We start from the raw sequence: 27844 nt of genomic DNA on the forward strand, positions 1-27844 counted from the left end.
CCTCAGAAATATTTGGAAATTTTTATTTAAATGTCTTGTGTTCCCTTTTAACCAACACCAAAAAGAGAAAAAGTTTCTTGCCGTTCCAAACAGGAGAGTCACTTCAGGGAGGAGCTGGCATGTGTGTGTGTGTGTGTGTGTGTGTGTGTGTGTGTGTGTGTGTAGCTGGGAAGTGTCTGCCCGCCAGGCTGCTCTTCCCAGCCCAGGCCACCTGGGGCGGGACAGCCGTCCGAGGAGCTGGCTTGCTGGGAGCCCTGGGAGGCCTGGGATGAGTGAGTGAGCAAACCCCCATCCTGAAGAGAAGGCTTGGTCTCCCCTTCAGGTGGGGACATGAGCATGGAGGGCCCTGGTACGTTCCAGACGGAAGGAGAGGGGAGTGGGAGGGTCAGATCTGGAATGTTCCATGGACGCTCCAGAGCCTCCGGAGCTGGAGAAATATGTTTGCTAGAAAAATAAGATGCTTTGAGGATTTCTGCAGTCTGTGTTCTCTGCCTGCCCAAGAGAAACCTGGCCTGTTGGCCAAAGGGGCCGCGGGGTGGGGGTGGCGGTGGGGGTGGGGGCAGGCGGCTGGGCACTGGTCTGGGCCCAGAGGAGGATCCGGAGGGGAGCGAGGCGGGCAGCGGACTTTGGTTTCCTGGGTCCCCTTCCTGGCAGCTGCAGAGGCTGTGGGTGCCCCACCTCCCTGCCCCTTGAGGTGTGGGCTGCAGGCAGTGTGCAGCGCTGGGAGAGGGAGGCTGGCCGTCTGTCATGGGCTAGTGGGTGCCCCGGCCCTGGGCCCTCAGAACAGGATGCCCAGCGGGAGCAGGGCCAGCAGGAGCACCAGGGGGCCTGGGGAGGGGCTGCCTGAGGAGCTGGCTGAGGCACAGTGGTCGCGGTTGGCACCGATGCAGGCCGCATACGCCATCACGTGGGGGATGTAGTTCTGCTCATGGACGCCGTGCAGCAGGTGTGCCATGGGGCCCTTGGCGAAGACCGCCACGTCCTCCCCGCCGTGGGTCTCGTGGCGCAGGGGCACAGCGGACTGCGCCTGGTAGTTGTTGTGAGCTGTGGGCCAGAAGCAACACTTGCAGAGAGCCCACCCAGGGCCTGGCGCTGTGCAGCAGCGTCCCTGTGCCCCTCCCAGGCTGGCCGGAATGACCCATTTTACAGGAGGGAAAACTGGGGCTGAGTGCATGGAAGACATTCCACACAGGCCACAGGATTCCGGCCTGAGTCTGTTCTCACACAGAAGCCTGTACTCTCAACCCTCAGGAGAGAAAATCAGCTATTTGGATTAGAAGGGAAGCGTCAACCTAAGAGCGGCTCTTACCGTCGGCTGCACATTAGATGCCCCTCAGGGGCCTCTGGGGACATCAAAACAAATGCACATTCAACAATAGGGAATGGGATGAACACCTGGAAAGGCTCATGTGTTGGAATAGTATGCAGCCAGTAAAAATGACACTGGATAGCAAACACCTGTTTCTGCCAGGCTCTGTGCTACGCTCATCAGACCTCTTTAGTTTTTCAGGTGACCGTGGGAGGTAGGACCCGTTTATGGAGGAAACGGAAGCTGAGAGCTGAAGTTATGGGCCCACGGTCCCAGAGCTAGTGAATGGCACGAGGGGATTCACCCTGAGACTGTTCTGACTCAGCGCTGGCTATTCCGAGACCCCGGACCTTGACCACAAGCCTGCACTCCGTTCCCAGGCCCATCCCCGAGGGGTGCCCTGCCCCCTCCCAGCCCTGCGTCTTGGCAGTCTCACCGTAGTCCACCATGGAGACATTCTCTCGCTCACCGCCCACCACCTTGTAGCCGGGCCCGTTGCCATACAGGATAGAAGTAAAGGGCTTCTTGTCCGTGTCGCTCAACATGGGGGCCAGACCTGCACAGGAAGACATGGGTCCGGGGGTCATGTTGGAGCATTGGGGGTACAGTCCCTTTGAAGGGCCCGACCCACCTCCATGAAGCCACCTTCCAAACCTCATTTACTTCCCACCAACCATCCCTCAGTTTTTGCTGTGCCCACATCCCCCCCATCCATCTATCCATCCTCCCTCTCATTCTTCTATCCATCCATCACCTAGGCAGCCGGCCACCCATCATGCACTCCCCTCACTCTGTCCCTCCACCCTGCATTCCCCTAAGCACCAGTAAATCCTCATGAGTGCCTCCTGTGCCAGGCGCTGGGCTTGCTGGCTCGCCAACCCCCCCCCCTGCTCCCAGATGCCCACCCCCCTGGAGGCCCACCTACCAAAGATAGAGTTGCCCCGGGGGGTGTACCCGCCAAAGGTGAACACGTGGGAGTGGTCAGCAGTGACGACGGTCAGTGTGTCATCCAGGGAGGTCATGGTGCCGGCCAGCCCGATCGCCTGGTCCATCTCCACTGCCTCGTGCAACGCCTGCTTGGCCTTGCCCTCGTGGTGCCCGTGGTCAATCCTGCCTCCTTTGGACACCAAGGCAAAGGCCTCGGGTGAGGGGGAGGGGAAGAAGAGGGGCAGCCCCGAGCCCCACCGCACGACCGCGGGTTCATCTTCCTTTGATGGGGAGCTGCCACGTGCCAGGCACACCAGGCTTTCGTGCAGCCATTCGGCCTGTACAGCAGCTCAGAGGGGCGAGTTGCTGGACCAAAGGCTCACACGTGGAGAGTGCAAAGCCAGGATTTAAAGGAGATCCGCCTGACTGCAAGCCTGTGCTCCCTCCACCACCCCACGCTGCTCCCAGCACCCCTTCTGCAGCTGCTTGGAGTTCCCGAGATGATGGAGAGGCAGGGAGGGAACCAACATGCCTGAGTGCCCCCTAGGTGCCAGGCATGACAAACTGGTATCTTGTTTCCCCTTCACAACAATCCTGGGCAGAGACGAGTACAATCAGCCCCATTTACAGATGGAGCTACTGAGGCCCAGAGTGGGGAAGTCACGTGCCCAACGTGGTGTTTGCTGGGACCTGAACTCAGGTGTGACTCCCTCTAGAACAGATCACCTGCTTTTCCTCCTCCGCTTTGAACAGTCCCCCTGAGTGAGAAGCACAGTCCTGAAAGGGGGTGAAAGCCCTCGGTGCCTGGGCAGGGCCCACGCAGGATCCCAGAAAGGCCTGTGGAAGCCTGCACCCCGTGCTGCACCCCATGCTGCCTCCACAGTGAGTACGAGAGGCCTGGCACAAAGCCAGCTAAAAGGTCACAGTCAAGGGCTGTGTGACCTGCGGGAGCGCCTCCTCGTCTCCCACCAGGAGATGCTGCCTCGGTGGACACCCAGCGCTGAGGGTCCTGAGCCTGGGGGCCTGGCCACCCTCCCTGCCGCTGGCCTGGGCCTCACCACGCTGGCCTGGCAGGCTGGGAGGGTGGGTCCTTCCTTTGTTGTGGCTTTGGAGCCGCTGGCCTGGCGGGCCCCGTCCTAGCCCTGCTCACAAAGAGCCTTGCTCCCGGGGGAGCCCCGGCTCACCGCCGCTGGGTCTTGGCTGGGTCCTCGGCGTCAGAGGCCTGGTCAGGGCCAGACCGAGGCCGCCATGCTTGAATGGGAACCCCGGGGTTTGGCAAGAAAGTGGTCAAGCCGGGCTGGCGGCCACTGGCCTCTGGAGGGCGGAGAGTCTGAGTGTGTCTGTATGTGTGGAAATGTGTGTGTGTGTGTGTGCATGCGTGTGTGCGTGTACATGAAGACTGTGACTGTTAGAACTTTGGGAGATTCCAGGAACTTTATCATGTCCTCAAGCTTCCTATTGTTATTGACTTAGCTCGTATGTAAATATCACCATCGTAATAATAGCAACACCGAGGATGTATTCTCTGCTGGGCCCTGTTCCAAGTACTTTATGTCTCTGAACATAATGGATGCTAATAACCCTTCTATGAGAGGGGGACTGTGTGGGGCCTCGTTAAATAGAAATGTCCTGGTGGAGGTCACACAGCCAGCGGAGGGCAGCATCAGGACAAGGGCCCGAGCCCGACTCCAGGGCCTCGCGATGAATGCCACATACAGCACTGTTCACTCCCATAGGGTCTGGCTCTCCCAACCTGGGGGAGCTGGGATATCCCAGGGCCTGCCCTGGGCCTTTTCTTCTCAGGGACAGGACTAGGAACCTGACCTTGGCCCCGCTCATGCCTAGTAACAACAGATGTCCAGCTGTGAGGGCTCCCGTGGACCAGCAGGCATCTGCAGAAGCGGCCCCTGGGCCTGTGTCCTTGAGCCCCTTCAGGCAGTTGCTCGGAGTGCAGATGTCTACTGGGCCTGCTGGTTTGTCTACTGGGCCTGCTGGTTTGTCTTTTGGGAGGGGTGAAGCTTCGGGGCTGCACACCCCTCCAGAGCCAGGCCTCCCAGAAGGAAGAAACCCGCCTCCTCTTCCAGGGAGCCTTCCTGGACTAGGAAGCCTGGCGCACATGTATGTGTGATGAACAGCTTGTTGGGCTGGGAGCTTCAGCACTGCCCTTTTCTCCCCCAACCCACACCCCATCCTCCCAAACTGGACAGTTCCCTTTGAGAGCTGGACCTCCCTCTCCCCTGACCTCAGGGCTGTGCATCCACACGCTCTCGGGCAAGCGGCCCTGCAGTCAGGCCTGAGCCCTACCTTCTACCAGCAAGAAGAAGCCTTTGGGGTTCTTGCTCAGGATCTTGATGGCAACCTCCACCATCTCGGAGAGGGAAGGGTCCGTCACGTTGTTCCTGTTCAGCTCGTACTGCATGTCCCCCGGCTCAAAGAGGCCTGGGGAGGAGGTGGATGGTGAGACTTCATGACCGGCCAGGAGGGTCCCCAAGGAACCTGCGGTGTCTCAGGGAGCACAGGTTCTCCACACACAACTTGGGGGCAAAGTGGAAGGAAGGAAGCTCATCTGGATGGCGCTAGGCACCCAAAGTGTGCCAGGCGCTTTGGGAGCGTTGCCGCCTGTCATCTCATGGCCACACCGTGGAGGGAGGTCACCATGTCCATTTAAAGAGGAGACAGGCTCGGGGGGTCAGTAACTGCTATTTTCAGCTGCTGAGTAGGAGAGCTGGGAGTCAAGTCCATCCGCCTACCTCCCAGCCTGCAGGGCCCCGGACACAGCACCGTGTCCCTCAGGCAGGACTGTGCCCTGGACTGGACTGCACAGGGCAGCGTGACTGTGTTTACCTGCCACTACGGGTCAGGTTTGAAGTGCACAGTGCCCTGCGCAGGGAAACAACAGGAGGTTTGGGGTCACTGTCCCTTCTGTTCACCGAGCTCGGTTTCCCCACGTGGGACGTGAGGAAGGACCCATTTCTTGTCCATGTCACAAGACTGCACGTGTACCGGGCCGCTGCCTTAGGTTCTGGATATCCTTCCAGAACCATGGCCCTTCCGTGAGTGCGTGCACAGCCACACAGGAGTTCCGAGTAGCAGAACGCTCACTCTGTACCTCGTGCCACTCCAAATGCTTTAGAAGCTGGTAGGTGCCAGCCTCCAAGATGGCACCCAATATGCCCTGGCGGGCCCCCTCCCTCAATGACTAGGGCTGGCCTGTGCAGCCAATAGAATTCTGCAGGAATGGCCGTGTGTGACTCTCAGGTCTGGGCCTAGGACACTGCAGCTTCGGCTTTGCATGCTCTTGGGTTTCTGGGAGAAGCCAGCCGCCATGTTGTGAGGACTCTCAAGAAGCTCAATGGAACGGTCCCTGGGGCAAGGGACTGAGCCTCCTGCCCACCCATGAGCCATATGAGCAAGCCGTCTTGGCAGCCCCAGACCCAGTCTGCTCCCTCCTCCCCAGGGAGAAGGGAGCCGCGGTAGGGCCCTGGGCTAGGTGGCAGGAGACGTGAGCACCACCATGCAGACACCCGAGTCCTCTTTGCCACCAGCTACCGTGCCCAGCAAGTGGTGGCCAAATCTCCTGCAAACCTCTCCCAAGGAGCTCAGCCCTCAGGTCCTGGGTGTGTCGTTGGTGATTATGGGCTCAGAGCTGGGCGCCTGGAGAATCCCCCAGATACACACAGCCCTCTGCTTGCCTGGGCCACATGGCACAGACTCTAGGGGATGCACTCACGGAGCAAGACAGTGCCGCTCATGGAGCTTAGAGCAGAGAGCTGGGTTCAAATCCAGCTCCCACCACCGATGAGCTGTGCAACCTTGAGCAGGTGATTTGTCTTCTAAAAGTAGGAATAATTCTATAAAATGGGGACAATGATAGGGCTTACCTCAGGGTTGTCATGAGGAGTAAATGAGCTCATGTACTGTATAGGTCAGTGATGGTGAACCTATGACACGCGTGTCAGAGGTGACACGTGAACTCATTTTTTTTTTGGTTGATTTTTCTTTGTTGAATGGCATTGAAATATATAAAATAAATATCAAAAATATAAGTCTTTGTTTTACTATGGTTGCAAATATCAAACAATTTCTATATGTGACACGGCACCAGAGTTAAGTTAGGGTTTTTCAAAATGCTGACACGCTGAGCTCAAAAGGTTCGCCATCACTGGTCTAGGTTATCGGTTGCTGTGTATCAAACTATCCCCAAACTGAACTGTCTAAAATAGGAGTCAATTGTTATCGCACGTGCTGTTTCTTTGGGTCAGGCATTAGGGGCCGCGTGGCTGGGTCTCTCACGAGGTTGCAATCATCTGAAAGTTCCCCCTGTCAAGATCAGCAGAGACAGCCAGGCTGGCTTCCGCCCTGGCCGCACGCAGGGCTGGCTCCAGGCCCCTGCTCCACAGCCTGGGCCTGTTTGCCTCAGCTCTGACTTACCTGGGCCACCCTCTAATCGGCCGGGTGGCGTGCCAGAGGTCGTGTCCCTTCTCTGACCTTCAGTGTCCCTTTGTGCTCAATGTGCTATTCACCCTGCACAGCCAGCAGATCTGGGGCCGAAATTCTATGAACCAGAACCCCTTCCTCACCCCTCCCAGGCCCTGGAGCCTGAGGGCAAAGGTCCCTAAGTAGGGGAGGCAGGCTGGGACCTCACCCCCAGGTTCTGGGTCACACAGCTCTGGCCCCAGGGCACCCAGCCAGGCATCCACCACTCCAACCCCCGGCCCCCTTACCTAAGAGGTAGTCCACGGTGTTGGGGTTGAGGGCCAGGAGTTCGGTGCGATTCCAGACGTAGTGAGAGTGCTAGGAGGAAGGGCCTGTCAGTCGTGCTGGGGCTGGGGGAGCGGGAAGGACTGACCCCAGCTGGTCCCTGAGTCTGGGGCATGTATTTATTTCCTTTCATCCTTTAACAATCCTTCCCTGAGGACAGACCATCCCTACCCTCAAGAAATGACAAGTAAATAGGTAAGTCTAATGTAGGGGAAGAGTTCTGAGCGACCAGGGAACACTGTGAGCCCAAAGGTGAGATCTGGGAGGGCTTCCTGGTGGAGGTGATGTCTTAATGAGGACAAGTGGAAATTGATCAGCCTGGGGTCAGGGAGTTGAGTTCTAAGTAGAGGAATATGGGGCAAAGAAGAGGCAGGCATAGGTCACAAGGAGTCTTGAGTGCCCACTGAGAGGTATGAGCTGTGTTCCTTGGGCCATGGAGAGCCAGGGGGGAAGTGAAGTCCTAGCTCTGTCCTGGGGACTCCGTTTGTGCTGGGTCCAGGGCACAGAGGCCACAGGAAGAGGCTGGTTGGCTTGCCTGGAGGTGGCAGCATTCAGGGCCTGGACTGGGGGTTCCTACCACTGCCAGGAATCAGCTGTGAGTTCTGGGGAGTGTCCTTTGCCTTCTCTGGGCAATGGCATTAGGCTCAGGGGTTTTCAAACCTCAGGGGTTATTATGGGAAGGAGGCTATTATGGCTAAGACAGTGGGGCTCTGTTCCCCCACTCCCATCCTGTCCTCTGCTTCCCTGAGGTGTGTTATCTCATTAAACCCCACATCGGCCCTATAAGGTTGGGATTATTATGCCCATTTTACAGATGAGGAAACTGAGACACACAGATGACATAGCTATTCGGTGGTGAAGACACTCTAGAACCTACTCTTAAGGCATGGTTCGTAATGAATATATGGCCTCTCTGGGAGCCCACAGTGATGCCCTGCCTGGGCCAGTCTGTGGGCCCTCTCCCTCCCTCTGGGGGTCTAGACTGAGCTCCTTGGAGCTCCCCGCCTATGCAAGAATTAAGCTCTGGTCCTATGTCCCAGGTAGAGAAATGGAGGCTGGGAGGCGTGCTGTCTTGCTGGCCTGGGCCGGGAGCGGCTCTGGCCCAGCCCGAGCTGACTCAGAAGGAATGGGAAAGGTTCAAAGCAGCTCACTAGCCCCACGGGGCTCATTCCCCAGCCCCTGCCCCCGGCTCACTCTTGGCTCAGCCCCAGCCCACAAGGCCTCCCCTGGGGCCAGTCCTGGAACCCTCAGAAACCCAACCCCAGAGTGACATCAAAGTGGCTGCCAGGCTGCTTCCCACTGTCTTCAGCCCTGACCACAGTCATCCAGACCCCAGCTGCCCCAGGCCCAGCGGCCAGCAGCACAGATTACAAAGGCCACAGCCACTCCGGGAGCCAGAGGCTGGCCCTTCCCACGTTCCAGCCTCGCTTCCCCAGCACGTGCCCTCGCCCTGGCCAGAGCCAGCTCACTGTGGAGGGCTTCCACCTCACGCCCTGCCGCCTCTGCCTGCAAGACCTCCCAAAGCTGCCTCCTCCCTGCCTCCCCATGGTCAGTCCTCGGCCCCTCCCTGTGGCCTGTCCCCTCTGGGCTCCAGTAGGTCCTGGGCATCCACCATGCGAGCATACAGGGCTCCACGTTTCCTTGACCATCCGATCCATCACTGGACCTCATGCCAGCTAGGGGCCCTGCACACAGTAGGGGCCCTGCACACAGTAGGGGCTCAGGGACTGAATGTCCATGCAGGCTATTCCTTGGCCCACCCCCTTCCCGCTGTCTAGCTCTCCCATTGCCCTCCCCTGAAGGAAGGAATTGATTACCTACTATGTGCCATTCATGTATCTGTTAGGCCATTTGAGCCCGCTGAGGTAAGAAGTATGACCACCAAGCCCCGGCCCCACCACAGGCCACTCCGCATCAGGTCCCTGAACGGCTACCTTATGTCTGGGTTTGAAGCTCTTCCAGATGTCGATGAGGTTCAGGCCGTCCAGCCTCGTGCCCCTGGCCTTCTCGTCTAGCTCATACTCCACGTCGGTTCTATTCTTGGGGAACATGTACTTCCGGCCACCCCCCATGATCACCTAAAAGGGACAGGAGCCATCAGTACCCTGGGGTTCCAAGCCATCGGGCAGCCCCAGGGGCCCCCGCCTCAGGGTGGCGTGGGTGCGTCTCCAGCCGAGAGTCCTGGGTCAGTCTGCGCTGCTCTCTGGGGCCTGCCTCCCTTTTCCAGGTGGGGGAGGCCAGCGAGTCTACGGGATGGTGACATGTCGGAGCTGCGGGTACCCGCCTGCACTTGCTTCCCAGGCGCCTGACAGAACTGCCCCTTGGGTGCAAACAGTACCACTGCTCAGCGCTGCCCGTGTCAGGGCCTGGGTGCTCCCGACACATCCTCCACTCGACTTCACCCCAGGCCGCCAGGGAGATGTGTGCTGTACTCACTTTCCCCATGAGGACATGGCCGCAGAAATCGGGTGTCTTTTCCCCAAGGCCACACAGCCAGCAAGGGGCAGAGTCAGGATTTGAACCCGAGCCTCCTTCCGACCCTGGCACCGGGGCCCCGCGGTGTCCGCAGAGCCCACGATGGAGCCTCCAAGAGCTTCTTCCTCTCCCCACAGCGAGAGGCGAGGTGCCCGCAGGCCCAGGCCTCGCCAGGGAGGTCTTGGGGCAGCCCAGCTGGGCGCTGGGCAAACAGCGGGCCAGGGCTGCCGTCTGCGGAGTCACCGCCAGGCTAATTTTACCCACCGCTGCCTGAGGACGCGGGACTGTTTGTTTTCCTTGGGAGTCCATGTTTGAAGTCCTGACTATTTTTAAAACGGGGCCAAGAGCATAACAGCTGCCGCCCACAGTCACCACCACACCGGTGTCCTGCCGCCACAGGCGTCAGCCCAGGCCGCCGCCCCTGGCTGACACCTCGGGGAGCAGGGCCGGCTGGCATTTCAAGGCCCTCCTCTACCTTCCGCTCCGTTTGCCTCCCGGGACCCAGGTTGTGCGGGGCGGTCCAGGTGGGCAGGGCGCCCCAGGTCCAGCCGGGATCATGGGGAACTGGTGGGGACACGGCTTTGAATCCTGACTCTGTCTCTTCTTGACCAAGGGCCTGTCACTTCTCCTCTCTGAGCCTCCGTTTCCTTACCTATAAAATGGAAATAACACCCACCCACAGGACCTTCGCAGGAGGACTGCAGGCACCCAGGGGTGGCCTCTGCCAGGGTGTTCCCACTGGCAGAGGAATTAGAGGTCACGGTTTCCATAGGGGCACATTCTCTGGGGGTGGGGCAGGCTGTGAGAGGAGGAGGAGAAGGGGCCCCGGGTCACTGACCCCTTGCTCCCCCCCCCATTCCCACAGAACCTGACCCCTTGGCATCTTCGGAGTGGAAACGAAGCCCCCAATCTTCGTGCCTGGAGCCTCCTCATTTCCAGCCCCGGCAGAGACTTCACACGGGCTCATTAAACTCCCAAATAACAGACTTGCTGTTTGCTTTGGGGTTTGGGTTTGTGTCTTTCTTTTTTTGTTGTTTTTTTAGCAAAAGATATTTATTTTCAGGGCGGACACCAGGATTTTTGTTTCATGTGCAGCCTGGGGGCCGGGGGCTTTGGGGTGGCGGTGATGCGGGGCCGATGGGAGAGGAAAGGATGAGGAGACAGGGAGGCAAGGGAGGAGGGGCAGGACTCGCCCGGCCCTCCCTCCTCACTGTCACCCACGCTCATCCCCCAGTGGCTCCCGAGGACCCCCCTCAATCCACCCCTCACCCCCACTGGAGAAATCTTCCCTTAAACTCCGGTCCCCTCTCAGGCTGTTCCTGCCAAATCTCTCTAAAGAGCAGTCCCATAATTATACCCTGTGCTTGTACAACAAATGTTCTCACATCATGACCTCATCTCGGCCTCCAGTGGCCCTAGGAGGGGGGCAAGCGGGCTCTCTATTCTTGTACAGGTGGGGAGACTGAGTCAGGGGGGAGAAGTGACTTGTCCCAGGACACGAGTCAGGATGGCGGCCTTGCCTTGGATATATGCTCACTAAACGGGTCAGCAGGACAGTTTGTCCTGAAAGGGTGTTAATCCATCGCTAGGAAAAGGGAGGGCATGGGCTGGTACAGAGGCTGGGGGGGCACTTTGAAACTGGGGGGATTCCATGGGGGCAGAGGAGGGTCAGGGAGCCAGCGAGTTTGTCTGGTAAGGTTAGAAACAGAGGTAAGGGTGAGGCGGGACCCAGGGCTCACTGAGCCTCACTGAACCCCTGCGAGGCTCGGGGGCCCAAAGTCCCGTTGCTCCCCCACCTGATCCCCACTGAGAAAGGAACAAGCCAGAAGTTCTCATTTAGGGAGAGAGAGTGGGGACCCCTCTGGACATGTCTGGGTGGCAAGCGTTCACACACCCGCTCGGGGTTTTAAAGCTTGTGTTTCGGGCAAGGACATGCAGCTCACTCCTAAACGTCACCGCTTTCTGAGCTCTCGCTAGGTGTCAGGCCCTGTGCAGCCTCTACAGGGACCGTTGTATTGAGATCTTGCAACGGGCTTACTGATCAATGGGTACATTTCACAAAGCGGGGTGAAAGGGAAGGCTCAGAGAGGTGAAGTAACTGATCCAAGGTCACACAGCTAGCAAACAGGGCAAGGATTTGAACCCAAGAGGTTTAAAAGTGAGAGCTGGTGCTACCCTACCCGTCCATACCACCTTGTCCCTGAGTATGCTGGATGAGCCTGTGGGGCACATCCCTGTTTGTGCACATGGGAATGTACAGGGCAGACTCCCCTCAGATGGCCCCCCCACCTCCCTGTGTTGTGGGGGTGCAGCGCCAGGCTCCAATTGACGAAATAATCCCTGGGCGCCTGGTTCTTGCAGTGTGGCGGCGGCCACATCAGGGTTTATCCCTCAGCCCCAGCGCGGAGAGCCTCCCTGCCCCGACCACAAATCCTCTAATGGGCTAGGAGCCCTCCCAGGTGTTTGGGGAGCCAGGCCAAGCTGCTTCTCCCGTGCCAGCCTGTACCTGAGGCCTCAGTCCCCCGCACCCCCCGAGATCCTGCCTCCCAGCTCGGGGACCCCTGCACTGGCTGCACACCCCCCGAACTCGCCTCGATGTCCCTGATGTTGTGCATGAGCTGGTAGGCAATGTCCTTGCAGCCCTGGCTCAGGGCCTCTGGGGGCATCTCGTTGTCCGAGTACCAGTCCCGGTCAGCGGAGTGGGCGTAGGTGGCACTGGGGGTGGCGTGGTTCACTCGCGTGGTGGTCACGATGCCCACGGATTTCCCTGGGGTGTGGGAGAGGAGGGGTTGGCTTCATCTGGAGACGGCGGTGTCCAGGCTGCCTCTCCCTCCTCCTGGCTAAAGACTGGCCTCCTGCTAGTTGCATGACCGCCTGGGCCTCAGTCCCCCCATCAGCACTTAACGGGGGGATGGTGGCTTCCATGTACTCTGGCAGCTCAGACACCCTGCCTCCCGGAGGACCCTTGAGCTGTGAGCATCTGGGTGAGTCCTCCTCTCCCCTGAGGAGCCTGCAGGAGCACAGCGGCCCCGCTACGGGCTCTCAGATGGTGGTGTCACCTGTGTCAGCTGGTCTCGTACCCTGACCCTAAAGCTCCTGGGGACAGAGGCCAGAGCCTCCCACTTCCAGAAGGAAGGAGGAGGAGATGTTCCCTGACCCCCCACGGGCTGGCACTGGGCTGGGCCCCGGGCCTTCCTCACACCAAGCCTCTGAGGGGCCAGGTTTTCGTGCCCATTTTACAGTGGGATGAACAGCCTCAGGGAAATGCTCCAGGACCAGGACCCACACCGGAGTGGGTTCCTAAACCACCAGCCTTCCTGAGTCTGGGGCTGTAGGAGGCAGCAAGGGGAAGGCAGGAGAATTCGAATAGTTCAGACTCTCAGAATTGGAGCTGGGAGCACCTTTTTTCTCCCCTCCCCACATTGTACAGCTGGAAAGACTGAGTCCCAGACGGGCCCCACTCCCCACCACTCCCCACCCCCACTCACCGGCGTCCTTGGCCCAGCGCAGGATGGACGTGACCTCGTTGCCCTGAGTGGTGTTGCAGTGGGAGCGCTGGGTGGCCGCGCTCACCCCCACGGTGCCCTCATTGGCCTTCACCCCACACAAGTAGGCAGTGGCGGTGCCCGCGCTGTCGGGGACCTGAGCGTTGGTGTTGTATGTCTGCAGGTAGGGAAGGAGGGTTGGAAGATGGCCAGGCCCTGGCTCACCCTGCTGCCCACCCACCCCCACTCACACCATGGGGCCTGGGCATCAGGGAGACAGAGAGTCTCCCACAGCCTCGGCTGAGCCCTGCTGCCCACGGAGGTCCCCCCAGAGCCACAGGATCACCTAGCTGCCTGCTTCCTGCCCCCACTCCCTCTGCCCTGGCAGCCAGGGCAGCAAAAAGGAGCAGGAAGGCCACCCTCCAACACGTGGAAATGTCTGGCAGAGGAGAGGGGCTGGGCTAGCGAGGCCTCTCTCTGAGTCTGGGCTGTAGGAGGCAGCAAGGGGAAGGGCAAGGCAGGAGAGTTCTGGAGAAGGGGAAGATGAGGGGTAGGAGGCTCAGTTCTTGAAGAGAGTGGGGGGGATGGAGGGCGGGAAGGGGAAGTAAGGGGGAGGCAGGATCTAGAATGGGGACATAGGGACGAGGCCTTCCCCTGCTTCAGACCTCTGGTAGAGACCCTGAAGCTGTCTCCCGTCCCCACCAGCCTGGGAGCTCCTTGAAGGCACAGAAAACATCTGTCGGTCCTGCTATTCCCCGGGAGTGTCGCCAGCATGTCAAACTCGTTTATGACACGAGGCATGCGGCCCGCCGGCCGTGAGTTTGACACGCTTGGTCTAGAGCAGCGGTTCTCAACCTGTGGGTCGCGACCCCTTTGGGGGTCGAACGACCCTTTCACAGGGGTCGCCTAAGACCATCGGAAAACACATATATAATTACATATTGTTTTTGTGATTAATCACTATGTTTTCATTATGTTCAATTTGTAACAATGAAAATACATCCTGCATATCAGATATTTACATGACGATTCATAACAGTAGCAAAATTACAGTGATGAAGTAGCAACGAAAATAATTTTATGGTTGGGGGTCACCACAACATGAGGAACTGTATTAAAGGGTCGCGGCATTAGGAAGGTTGAGAACCACTGTTCTAGAGGATCTTTATTTCCGAACACCACTGCCAACGATGACGATGGTGACACCGGTAACAACAGCTACCACTCACAGCCATCATCGCACTAACCTCCCAGGCCACCTGGGGAGAGAATGAAGGCAACGGAGCCACGCGGGAGAGTAAATACTGCCCGACCCCCTTTCCATCAAGTACACACGCAGGGACTGCTAGTCTGAGGGCGGGTGAGGGCAAGGGCTTCGAAGGCCTGCGAGGGCCCGTGGCCTCTGGTTGCTGTCACGTTCATCCCCCCCGGATGCTGGTTATACCGACACGGCACGGGCAGTTTGTGAAAACCCACGCTATTCGCGTGGGCACTTGTCTCTTTGTATGTTATTCTCCCATCGATTTTTAAAAATCAATGAGCTAAGCCCTCAAAATAAAGTCTTGGGAGGTAGCTGCTGCTGTTCCCATTGCACAGGAGGGCCTCGGAGACGCCAGGAGGGCTGAGCACTCTGCCTCCCTTTCCTGCGAGCTGTGAGCTGCGAGGCGGGGCTGGAGCGCACCTTGGAGAGGGCCACGTGCGGGAACTTGTCCATCTCCAGCCTGGTCTCCTCCCCGGTGTTGTGGTGCAGCTGGCCCTTGAGGATGCGGGCGGCCGTCACCGTGGAGACGCCCATCCCTGTGGAGGGAAAAGAGGGCCTCAGCCTCTCCAGCCAGTCTTCCCGGGCACCCATAGCTCTCTAGCTTGGTGCCAACTCAGGCTGGGCACTGGGCACCAGAGTATGGCTCTGGAAATGTGACTGGGCACCCCTTCCCTCCCCAGACCCTCAGGGAACTGCCTGGTACAGCCGATCTTATGGGTCCACGGCCTGGCCCCATCCTCTTAAAATGTTCCCAGGGCTCCAGCCTCTTCAACACAGTCCCCTTCGCCTCTGCTGGCTCTGTGGCCCCCACTTTGGGTGCCCTATCCAGCCCCCCACCCTCGGGCTTCAGGCCTCACCGTCTCCCAGGAACATGATGGTGTTCTTAGCCACGTTGGTATTGAGATTCTGAAGGCTCAGGGCGTTTTTCAGGGTCTGCTGAGCTTGGTCTCTCCAGTACTTGGGGTCTTTCTCTTTCTCTGTACAGACAGCGAAGCAGAGTTATTTGCAGGGGGTGGGACTAGCTTCTCATCCCCAGACTTACAGGTACCTCAACTTCTCATGCCTGAGGGCAGGGTGCCAGGGCTTGGGGAGGGAGCAGTAGTTGCCCATCCGACAGTCATCATGTGGTTTGTAAACCTATTCCTGTCTAACCCTCCAAACAGGCCTATGGACCCTGGGTCTTCTCCCCACATCTCAGAATGAAGAAACCAAGGCTCAGAGACACCAAGTGACTAGCCCAAGGCCGCACCGCACTGGCAGGGCTGAGTTCCACTCTAAAGCCCAGGCTCTTTCCTTCCACCCAGTAGAGCAGTGGTTCTCAACCTTGGCTGCACGTTAGAATCACCTGGGAATCTTTTTAAAATCCAGATTTCTGGCCGAAGCCGGTTTGGCTCAGTGGATAGAGCGTCGGCCTGCGGACTGAAAGGTCCCAGGTTCGATTCCGGTCAAGGGCATGTACCTTGGTTGCGGGCGCATCCCCAGTAGGAGATGTGCAGGAGGCGGCTGGTCGATGTTTCTCTCTCATCGATGTTTCTAACTATCCCTCTCCCTTCCTCTCTGTAAAAAATCAATAAAATATATTTAAAAAAAAAAATCCAGATTTCTGGGCCTCATCCTCCGGAAATTCTGTTTCTTTGTTATGGGGTGAGGCCATAACATTCGTAACAAAGAAACAGAATTTCCGGAGGATGAGGCCCAGAAATCAGGATTTTAAAAAGATTCCCAGGTGATTCTAATGTGCAGCCAAGGTTGAGAACCACTGCAGTAGAGGGACATTTCTGCTAAGGCAGCAAATGATTGGGCTGGCACGCGATGAGGAAGGTAATGTTTAAGCCGTTCAAGAGAACAAACTACTTACAACTGCGGGAGTCCCCAGCGTCTCAGTCATCAATTATAAACTCTGCGCGGCTTACTGATTAGAGCAGGTTCAGCAGGAACCTGGCTTAGTGCTGGAAAGTGAAACTTGTCTTTTGTTTCAAGACTTGCCTTTTGTTTAAGGAACCAGGTGGAAATAGCTACGCACAATCCCGCTCCTGTCAGGATAAATTAGCACGTTCTGAACCCCCAATCTCGAGATAAGACGGAACCAGGAATGCTCTCTTTTCTTCCTCTTTTCCTCTCTCTCCCTCCCTCGCCTGTGCTGTGTCCAGTAGTCAGTCCTCCAGTGGAAAGAACACGGCTCTGGTGTCTGACGAACCTCAACTGCCTGCCTCCCCCACGCGGCTGTGCCAAGCCCCGGCTGTGCAGAGGAGTCGCCTCCCCAAGCCTCAATTTCCCCGCCTTCAAATGCGGTTGCCTGTACCTTCCTCTCGGGGTCTTATGAGGACTGGATTAGGCAGTGACACACCTGGCCCACGGGAGAACATGAAAAGCCCACCCCGCGGCCCCTAGCGATTCCATCCCCAGACCTGGCCTCCCATGTTTTTCCAGGGGCTCAGCTCCCTGTCCTCGGGCGGCAGGGGCCTGCCCAGGCCTGCTGGGCTCTCCCCTGTACTTGGGCCCCTTAAACCAGCGCACCAGTGTACGGAGGCCTGGAGACAGGCTCTCTCTTCCAGTGGCCTCCCTCTCGTCCAAGGCCGAGCTGCATATTCGTGGGCTGAGGACACACGCCTCACCCCTGGGCCCCGCTCAGGCCTGCGCTGCCCTGCAGGGCTTCCAGGCAAGTGCCAGGGGCCTCGCACACCGCAGCCCGGTGGGGCGGCCACCGCATTTCCTCCACGTTATAAAATGCAACATGGGGCCCGGAGATTAGAGCTGAAAAAGAAAAACAGGAAACCCACACATCTAGGGGCTGTGCCCCTGCCTCAGGTGCGCGAGGAGGCAGAGGGAAGCTGCCCTCGGTCTCAAGTCTTGGGCCCATCCACACTTCACTCCCTCCCCCCAAGAGGTCTCCCCTTATGTCACTCACCCCAACCCCCTAGACCCCACCTTCCCCTGGCAGTCCCCAGCACTGCCTCTCTCCTGAAGGTGTCTGCTGAGCTCACTAACTTCAGACCCCAGGCAAACGGGGGGACACAGCAGCCTACAGAGTGCTAGGGTTAAATGAGGCAAAGCCTGGGGAAGTGTCCGGCACTGGCTTTCATCAGGGATCCCACTGGCTCAGGGCTGGTTGCGATTCCTTCCTGCTGCCCCCCTACCTCACCCCACAGTGCCCAGCTTTGGTCCAGGAGCTTCTTTGGCCATTTGGGTGCCACCGGGATGGTGATGAACTTCTACCCTTCCTGGCCACCTGCAGCCCGCCGCCCCACTGGCCCTGCACCTGTGGCTCCTTCCCCACACAAGCTCTGCTACCAGTTTGCCAAGTTCCCTGCTGTGTTGCTCCCTGCAGAAGCCGTACCATTCTCACCAGAGCCATAACAGGGCTTGCCCCTCAGTCCGGTTCCGTGGACGCCAAACGGACTTCATTGTCAGAGAACTGAGGTAAGCCATGACGGCTTCGGACAACTGAGTATCAGGAGGCCATTGTGTTCACAGCCATTTCTTTCTCAGCTCCAATCACCATGCAATGCTATACTTGTCAGCTTACAGTACGTACTGTGTGATTTTGTTTATGTGAAATTCAAAAGAGGCAAACGTCGTCTGCGGTGGCAGGAAAGCACCTACTGGTAGTTACTTCCTTCGGCCTGGGGGTTGGGAGGGGCAGGGAGAGCCCCTGGGTGTCCTCTGCCTGGAAGTGCTCTTCCTGGGTCTGGGCGGGGCTTACACGGATACAAAACTATGTCTATAACTAACTTGGTGTAAGTTATACCAAATTTTTTTAAAAAGAAAGAAAACACTGTGTACCTCTCTGCACACTCACCAGAGCGGCTAAAACGAAACAGATCACACAAACTGAGGTGCTGATTTTTTTTTTTAAATTGAATATTTGAAGGTTTTTCATTTCGTTGCTTTTTCATTCTTCTCCCTGTTCATCCATCTGCTCACCTCTCACCCAGTTGGGTGGACTCGGTCCTGGGTCCCCAAAAGTACACACTGAGAGGCCTCATGGGGTCGCAGAGGGAGCGACAGCCTGGGAACCCCAGCAGCTCGGGTTCTCGTCCCAGCTCTGTACTGACTCGCTGGGTGACCTGGGAAGGCCGGTCCTTCTCTGTACCCCAATTTCCTGATCTGTTGAAATATATTCTTCCTAATAGCCCCCGTCCCTGCTAGACACGGTGACTGCACCATTCCTTCCCACAATAGCCTGGAGGAATTGTCTCCACGGAATAGATGGAGAAATTAAGGCTCAGTGAGGGTGGTGGGGGTGCTTCCAGCCACATGGTGAGTAGAGCCGAGGAGGGCTCCCCTCTCTAATCACAGATACTGAAATGCTGGGGGGAAAACCAACCCCAAACAATTAAAAACAGACATAGCTTGAGGAAGGAGGAAAAGAGGGAAGGGGTATACCCGGAAATTCAAAACAGGAGAAGTAAACAGGAGCGGATGCTGCGGGCCCTGGGATGTGAGACCAGATGCAGGTCTAGGTGGAAGCTGTTTTAATGTGCACATTTGACCTTGGAGCTATGGAAGGGACAGGGAAAGAAGCCAGTCATGAGAAATGTGAACGTGACTCCAAAACTGAGCCATTCCTAAGTGAGAAATCAACATAAAAACTTATCTAGAATTCGTTGGAAAACCTGGTATCATCTGCACTGTAGAAACACTTCCATATGACTGTCCAATAGAAAACAAAAAACAAAAACAAACTCCTGCTGAAGATGAGTTCACAAGCAACAATTACAAACCACAAGGAAATGCACTCACCCCTCCATGAGCTAAGCAGACAAAACCGACAGGAGACTTAGCATACCACGCCTTGGGAGAGTTTATCGAATAAGTTCTATTTCAGGTGATAGAGAGATGAGAGAAGAGACGCCTCAATTAAAGAACAAGAAAACATAAAGCAGAAAGCGTGGCCCCCAACACGAGCATGCGCAGTAGGCGAGCTGGGACTTCCATTCTGATCATTTATTTGTTTCCTGCTCTTAAACCCTTCTGGTGATTTTATGACCCTGAACATAGGCAATGCCCCCATCCTACCCCACCTGCGCCAGGTCTTCCTGCCCTCCATCTGTGCCCCCCAATCCTACCTGGCACTAAGGAGGTGGTAAGGCAGGTGCCAATGGCCAGCACCAAGAATGGTGAAATCATGATGCGCTCCAAGCCCCGCTCTCTCTCTGGAGCCCAGACGTACAATCCACGCGGGTGGGAGGGGTGGGCTGGCAGTGGTCAGCCGTTAGCTGATGTTAGCTGATGTTCCGATCCTAAAAGTGAAAAGAAAAAATTTTAAAAAGACACGTGGGCCACAGCTCCAGAGTTCATATGTTCATTCACTTAATTCCTTTGTCGGTTCATTCATTCACTAAGTCTTTGTTGAGCCCCTATTACAAGCCGGAGCTGGGGATGCCCCCTAGGTGGTCTCTCCCGCAGGAAGCTTAACCACACGGCGGTAGGATGATGAATGAGTGCCAGGCCACAAAGTGGTTCCCTCCCACTTCCCAAGTGAACTCTCGCTGTCAGTCCGCCGGGACACGCCACAGTGCGGGCTCTCCGTGCACTGCTCCTCAAATTGTAGCGCGAGTCAGAACCTCCTACGGGGCTTGTTAAACTGGATTCTGCCCCTACCCCCATCCTCGACCAGAGCTTCGGACTACATTGCCACAAGCTCCGGGGCGAGGCCCCTGCTGTTGGCTCATGGACCACACCTTGGGAAGACTGTTCTAGAACATCAGTCTTCAGGCTCTTAATTACCTGTGACCTGAGAACATCAGAGACAAAGAAAGAGTCCACCCTTTCTTAGAGGGACGCCTACGTCTGCTACCTTCTCTTCCAGGGCTTGTCATTTACGGAGAGAGATACAAAAACCATAGAAGTGACCGATAGGAAAAGATTGGCTGGGAAGGGTGGCCATTTCTGGGTATAACATTAAAGATGACTCCGATGATTTTTTTTTTTTCTGCATTTCCCAAGTTTTCTTCTGTGTTGAGATGTTACCTTTATACTTTTTTGAAAATGTTATTTAAAAAAAAAAGTTAACCAAAATGTTAACTGTGGCTTTCTCTGGGCAGTAGGACTGTGAATGATTTATTTTATATTTTTGATTTTTCCTAATTGCCCTAAAATGAGCATGTATTAATGGCATACAAATGTTTTTAACTTGTTGCTATCCTGTTAGGTTCATGAGGGATAACCCACCCATTGGCAGCTGAGAAATGTACTAGCCCTGTATAAATGTTAATGGAAGATGAAGAATTTTAAATAGAGAGAGCTTCACTAGGAAATAATGTGATTATTTCCACCAAAACCAAGATTAAAATGACTCTTCCATTTGTTGGGAATGTTCACCTAAAAATAAAAATAAAAGTCAAGGTGAGAGGCAACAAGCATTTGAGATCCAAAAAGAATTGTAGCCCTACTCAGTTTGGCTCGGTGAACAGAGAGTCGGCCTGCAGACGGAAGGGTCTAGGGTTCGATTCCAGTCAAGGGCACATGCCTGGGTTGCAGGTTCAATCCCCAGTAGAGGGTGTGCAAAGATTCTCTCTCATCATTGATGTTTCTATCTCTCTCTCCCTCTCCCTTCCTCTCTGCAGTCAATAAAAATGTTTTAAAAAATAATAGTAATAATCAAATCCTATATTTAAAAAAAAAAGAATTGCAATACTGGGAAGCATTAGGAGTTGATGGCAAGGGGAATTTATGAGAAAGGGATGGGGAAGAATTACATCCGTAGGAGGAGGGAATTTTTATGAGTCATATAAACTAAGGAAGGAATTTCTCTACAGGTGCAGCTAAACTAACACAGCGATGGCAATTGGAAAGAGTGCCATTAATTCTCAGTCAGACGTTATGGTCCCAATGTTTGCTTTCCCGTCATTTTTTGCAAACAGCTATTTCGCTACAGTGCTGCTTCAGGCCCAGCCCAAGGTGACCGTGCCCAGTTCTAACGCTCCACGCGTGGGAGGAGTAAGACGTGCAAGGCAGGCCCCCGGGCTGGCGGCTCCAACTCCATTTTGAAGCGGTCCTGCTTATATTATTTTCCACATGAGAAACGGCAGGATGCACCACATTGCATGGTTAGTGTCATGATAGGTAAGAGCTGCTCTAGCGCCGGAAAAAGTGAGGTTGAGTCAACCTTAAAACTGTACATGCTGCCCTGACCGGTTTGGCTCAGGGGATAGAGCGTCAGCCTGCATTCTGAATGGTCTCAGGTTTGATTCCGGCCAGGGGCATGTGCCTTGGTTGCAGGCACATCCCCAGTGGGAGGTGTGCAGGAGGCAGCTGATCGATGTTTCTCTCTCATTGATGTTTCTGGCTCTCTATCCCTCTCTCTTCCTCTCTGTAAAAGATCAATAAAATATATATTTTAAAAAAAACTGTACATGCTGCACCCCAGTGCCCAGGGGCGAGGGTCCACCGACTTCTGCAGATGGACTACGAAGTTTCAATCGCACTGTATGTGCACACCCGTACGTGGTATTTTGTGGAAGAGCCACACACAAGGGGCCAAAGAGCCGCATGTGGCTCGCGAGCTGCAGTTTGCCGACCACTGTTCTAGGGACTTTGCCTGGTTTGTCTGTGCTCCAGTGGTCGGCACAGGAAGTCTTTACATCAGTTGGAAGCCAGTGCTCTCAGGCGGGAGGGGAGGGGAAAGGAAAGAATCATCCCAAATCCTTCCTGTGTGTGTGCGCAGAAAAGTCTAAGTGTTGGCAAGGGTGTGGAACTCCCCAACCATCCGTTCACTGCTGATGGAGTGCAGGTTGGTACAACCACTTTGGAAAATGGGCAGCTTCTACCAGAGCTGACCCTACCCACATGCCCCCCAAGAGAAATGAGCACATGTGCTCACTAAGAACGTTCATGTCAGCCCTGCTCCTAATGACCTCAAAACTGCGTCTGCCTTCAGCAGGATGACAAACACATTGTGTGGGCTCACAAGATGGAAATGACACAAAACAATGAGAACAAGCAACTGACAACTCCCCTGACAACATGGATGGATCTGGGAAGGTGAGGGCGAGAGGAGGAAGCAGACCCAGAATACATATGGTGTGATTCCAATGATGCAAATTATAAAAACGAACCCAGGGTGTTAGAAGACGAGATAAAAGGCTACCCTGGAGGGGGTGGGTGGAGATTAAAGGGGACACAGGGGACTGCGAGGTGCTGTTCTGTTGATTGACCTGGGTGCTGGTTAACTGGTGGGTTCAGCTGCAAACACAATAAGCTGTCCGTTTATGATATGGACACCTGAGGAGGTATGTTATACCTCAATAATATAAAAACACTACTCGCTGGGAACATATATAAACAATCTATAAAGGACACAGACAAGGTGGAAAAGGCCTGCATACCGCACGCAGTTCACTGATCATGAAGTCTTTCACCATGATTTCTCACCAATGACCTATACAGTGGCCAGAGAGGGACTTACGATCTTTGCAGGTGAGAAAAACCAAGGTTCTGAAAGATGTGACTTCCCCAAAATTACAAACAGGCAGGTGGCAGAGTAGGCAGCAGGTAGCCCTGACTACAGAGCTGCTGGTTCCAGAATTAGCAAGATTATCACTGGCCACCTGCCCAAGGGGGGGGGGGTCTGGTTCCCCAACTGTGGAATGAAGAGACTGAGGCTTCACACATGTATAGATTTGTGTGACCTCCACATCAGGATATAGACGGTTCTACCACTCAAAAACACTCTCTCCTATTGTCTCATTGTAGTCACAGAAGCACCCCTCATCCCTAAACCTGGCAACCCCAGATCTGTTCTCCATCACTGTTGTTTGATTGGTATTGTATTAACTCTGTAGACCAGTCTGGGGAGGGTTTACATCTTTGCAATGTTCGGTCTCCCAATCAGAATATAGTATGCTTCTCCATGCATTTCTTCCTTTGTAGTCTTCAGCATACAGAACTTGTATGTGTTTTGTTAGATTTATACCACTGTATTTCACTTATGGGGGCGCTGTGATAGTATCATTATTTTAACTTGTTCATTGCTGGTACGTACATAGAAATACAACTGATTTTTATGTTTTGACCTTGTATCCTGTGACCTTGCTAAATTCACTTATTAGTTCTAGAAGTTTCGTGGGGTCCTTGCCATCTTCTATGGAGGGAATCATGTCATTGACAAATAGGACTTTTAGTTCTTCCTTTACACTGGTGTGCCTTTTATTGCTCTTCTTGCCTCATTGCACTGGCTAGGACTTACCGCACCATGTTAAATTGGGGAGACAAGAGTGGACATCCTTGCCTTGTTCCTGCTCTGAGGGGAAAAGCATTCAGTCTTTCTGCATTTGGGGTGGTGTTTTGAGGTGTGAGGCAGAGTAGATTTGGTGGGAAGATGAGGAACACGTAGCATTTGAGATGTCTTTTAGTGAAGATGTCGAGTGGACAATGTCACGTTGGATATACACACCTGGCACTTGAGAGAGCGGCCTTGGCTAGAGGTAAACACTTGGGGAACCGGGGCATAGAGGTGACATTCAAGCCTTGATAAAACTTGATGAGATCATGCAGGAGGGAATGGAGACAGAGATAACGAGACCATAAAAGCCCTCAGAAAACCAGGAACTGAAAAGAATTCCGTTAACCTGACGAAGACTTTATACCCCACACCTACAGAAACCATCATGCTTCCTGGAGAAACAGTCGGCATGTTCCCCCTGACCGCGGGCTTATCAGGATTTGGGGCGACCTCTCTGCCTATAACTAGGGAATTAATTAATATAGGGTGGCAGCAGTGGCACTATCTCTGTGGCATTAAAACCAGAAGTCAAAACAGTGGTGTATTGTGAACTCGCACACAGGATGGAGTGAAGGGTGCAAAGAATAAGATGCATTTTCCTGTGTATCAATGTAAGCCACGCCCTCATACAGAAAACAGCATAATTTCCAAGGACACTTTCACATTCCAGGCCATGTTTAACACATGAACATGAGGACCTGGGGGAGCTGTGGGGAGCAGGGAGCAGGAGTGAAGAGGGAAATGAATAAACAAGAACTGAGTTCATGACAGTCCATTATACACTGAGATATGACTTACTCAACTCTCTCTGCACCAAGTGTCCAAAGCAAACAATTGATAAGGAAAAGGAGAAGTGAAGGGTGGCCCCAGGAGATCTGAGGGCTCATCCAGCCGCTAACGGTTGTACTTGTTTGTCTCTCTTCTCTGTTGGACTGACTGCTTTGTGACATACAGACCATCGAATCCAGCTCTGAATCTCTAACCCCACGCACAGCTCTGTGAATGCGGACTGAGTGAAAGACCCTCATGGTAATGGCTGGAATGTTCTGGATGGGACATTGAGATGAGCTTGTCCTGGAAACAGACAGGTGCCTTCTCCCATTGCCTCTGCTTGGAAAGGAGAGGGGGTGGGAATCCAGGAAGCCAGACTCCCCTGCTGGCTCCCCTTTCTCACCCCCACCCCCACTCAGAGGCTCCAAGTCTGCAATCTGGCAGCCCTGGGTGACGGGCCCCGTGGGGCCCAGTCTGGGGCTGCGGGGGCCCCGGCTGCCCACCACCCTCTGCCAATGCTCTGCCAGCTCAGAATGGACCATCCGAGTGTGCGCCAACCCCATCACCCCCACTCCCAGCCGGTCCGTCTCTGCCAGGCTCCCGGCTACGTGCCCTGATTATTCATGACAAGTGTGCAGAAGCCCTGGCAGAGCCCAGGGAGAAGGAGCAGCTTCTTGGCAGGTCAGGGGAGGGAGCAAGGGGCTGGCCTTGGCCCTGAGTCAGCATCCTGGGGCAGAAGGCGCGGGAGCCCCGGGAGTTGGGCAAAAAGCCAGCCCTGGGCTGGGTCTCAAAAGGCCCAGGACAAATGACAGAATAATAGAACGGATAAAAATCACTACCGCTTCTCGGGCACTCTTGTACCCAGCCTGTGCTGTGATCTGTGATCTCACTTCATCTTCCCGAGTGTTGTTAGCTCCTCCCCTCCGCCCCCCCGCCCCCCATTTTAATATTTAGAAAAGTGAGCGAAGCTTGTCCACGGCCAAGTGCAACTCAACCCCAGGTTGATGCAACTTCTCTGGGCCTCAGTTTCCCCACCTCAGAGAGGGAGGGAGGCTAGTGCCCGCCCTTTCCCTACCCCGCCAGCGCAAACAGAAGCGAAAGGAGTTTAGGCAGGAAGCTGGCAGCAGAGAGTGGGGCCAGGTGAGCTCTCCTACCTGAGCGGCCTGGCCAGGCGGCAGGTGAAGAAGCACAGCAGGACCACGGCCAGCGCCAGGAGGAGGAGGCTGAGGACCCCTGTGAGGACCATGTCCAGGGTGGGGGTCAGGAGGGCCATCTTGACGTGAAGGGGGTCGTTAGGAGTGGCCTCCAACCCTATACACGCCTGGCCACACTCGCCTTGGACGCTCACGCCAAAGCCCTGGGTCAGTGGCCAGTGTGACTTGGCTTTGTCCCCAGGTTAATCTTCGGGGATTAGCCCAGGAGGGATGAAATGGGAGGGGGCTAGCCCACAAAGCTCCCCTCCCCCAGCCCAGTCCTTTCACGCGGCTGCTGCTCACTCATTCTTCATTCCCACACATTTACTGAGCACCTGCGGTCTGCCCAGCTCTGTCCTAGGTACTAGGGCTCAGAGGGAAGAGGGCAGACACCATCTCTGTCCCCTTGGACAGTCCTGACCGGAGGGTAGACAAGCACCTACTGTGCGCCAGCGCTGTGCTGGCACCTTGTGGGGTAAAAACAGCAGCAGGAAGGGGACCCCTGTCTGCACTTCCTGGGAACTGGGCCGGCACCAGGCTCGCAGGGGAGCGGCGAGGCTCAGTCAGGTCCCTGGCAGGTGTCGGCCCAAAGCCAGTGGCCACCCAAGAGACAGGCTGGAGGTAGCTGGGCGGCACGCCGCCGGCCCGGAGGGGCCTGAAGTGCGCCCTCCCCCGTTTTCATTTTCTCTTGGGTTCCCACAACATCTCATGAAGTCAGGATGGTGAGTATGGTTCCCATGTTACAGACTCAGAAACTGAGGCTCAGAGAAGTGAAGCCGTTTGCCACATGCAGAGCCCGGAAGGAAAGCCAGCGCTTCCTGCCTCCTCGGGCACCACAGACCCCATGGTATGAAGTACCCAGGATCGGGGAGATGCTTTTACCCTGCCGGTGCCAAGGGAGGTCCTCTCTTTCTGGCCCCAGAAAGGCTGCTGTAGTCACCATGGAAACAGGAAAACCAGTGACATTACTCAATCAAACCTTTTTCTTTCTCGATAATCCCTTAACCTCGTGGTTGGCAAACTGCGGCTCGCGAGCCACATGCGGCTCTTTGGCCCCTTGAGTGTGGCTCTTCCTAAGCCTTAGGACTACCCTATAGTTAATAATTAATAACTTAATTATTAACCCTAATTAAGTTAATAACAATGTACCTACCTATATAGTTTAAGTTTAAAAAATTTGGCTCTCAAAAGAAATTTCAATCGTTGTACTGTTGATATTTGGCTCTGTTGACTAATGAGTTTGCCGACCACTGCCTTAACCTGAATTGGAGCAGGTCCTCACAACATCCTGGTGATAAAAGGCAGGGTGGGGCGTATTAGCCTCACTGACCTATGGGGACACTGGGGCTTATCAGTGGAGTCATTCGGTCAAGTATCATAGCCAGCAGAAGTGGTCCAGGCCCCGCTCCATCCCTTCCCGACTGTGTGATGCCGGGTGGGTCCCTGCACCTCTGAGCATCCCTCTCCCGCTGGGGAAAGCACCTATGACATGGCTGAGCTTGGTTTAACCCTCACTAACCACCTGGAGAGAGGGCTAGGTACAGCTATCCCTCTTCTCAGGTGAGGGAATGAAGTGAAGGTCACCCAGGGCCACAGAGATGAACGGTGCTGAGCCAACCCCTGCACAGGGACTCCTGAGGAGCCACCCCTGCAGCAGGCTCCCTCCCCCACAGGCACACTCCCCCCTCCTCCCCCTCCCTCTCCGCCCCAGGGCCTGGGCCTGGGCCCCCCTACAAAGCTCCACCCCCAGCCAGCCTAATAACTCCATCTGAGACGCAGCGAGTGCCCGGTGGGGTCAGAGGGAGCCCCGTCCAGAGATCACGATCTGGAAGGTCTGGGCTGGGGAGGGTCCTCTGAGCAGATGCCCCCAAACCGTACAGGAGTACAAATATCACGTGGTGTGATTGGGGACAAAGCCTTATTCCTAAGGGTTACCCGGGAGGGGTAGAGACTGGGAAGTGTGCGAGGGAACTTTCTGGGGCGATGGAAGTGTCTTTACGAGACCTGGGAGGTAGCTACATGTCCATGTGCTACATGTAAAAGTTCGCCTAGTACCTAAGAGCCCCGCCGGCTGTACCTCTGGGTGTTGTGAGGATCCGATAAGAATTGAGTTAAGGGAGTGTTGGGGGAGGAGGAAAGGGTTTAGTTTAATGGAGTGTCTGTACTCAAATTTAAGAAGAGAAATTAAAGAGACACAACCCCCTAAATAAATTCCTGCTCCCCCCACCCCACACCTACTCACTCAGAATCTCACAGGCAAACTGTGCCTTAGAGATTTTCCCATCGGCCAGATGGTTAGACTGAGGCTCCAAGAAAAGCAAAGACTTACCCCGGCCTCTCAGCTCCTATTCCTGATAGATACACACAGGGAACAGTCAGAACCAGCCCGCAGCCAACTGGGAGCCAGTCCTCTGGGCTGTCAGCTGGGCCTTCTTG

At 55.4% G+C, this 27844-nt stretch overlaps 1 protein-coding gene across 1 annotated transcript; it reads right to left on the reverse strand.

Annotated features, from left to right (window-relative positions):
- On the reverse strand, positions 1-27797 carry ALPL (alkaline phosphatase, biomineralization associated). Its single transcript, XM_081086922.1, has 12 exons — positions 27738-27797; positions 19288-19461; positions 15076-15195; positions 14639-14754; positions 12961-13135; positions 12064-12239; positions 8932-9075; positions 6961-7030; positions 4541-4675; positions 2235-2426; positions 1746-1865; positions 1-1044 (listed from the first exon to the last, which is right to left on the reverse strand). The coding sequence occupies exons 2-12, from the start codon at positions 19346-19348 to the stop codon at positions 779-781; spliced, it is 1575 nt and encodes a 524-aa protein (XP_080943048.1). The 5' UTR covers positions 19349-19461; positions 27738-27797; the 3' UTR covers positions 1-778.
- Positions 27798-27844: the final 47 nt, after the last annotated feature.

Source organism: Myotis nattereri (assembly GCF_964212035.1).
Source record: "Myotis nattereri genome assembly, chromosome: 3".
NCBI lineage: Eukaryota > Metazoa > Chordata > Mammalia > Chiroptera > Vespertilionidae > Myotis > Myotis nattereri.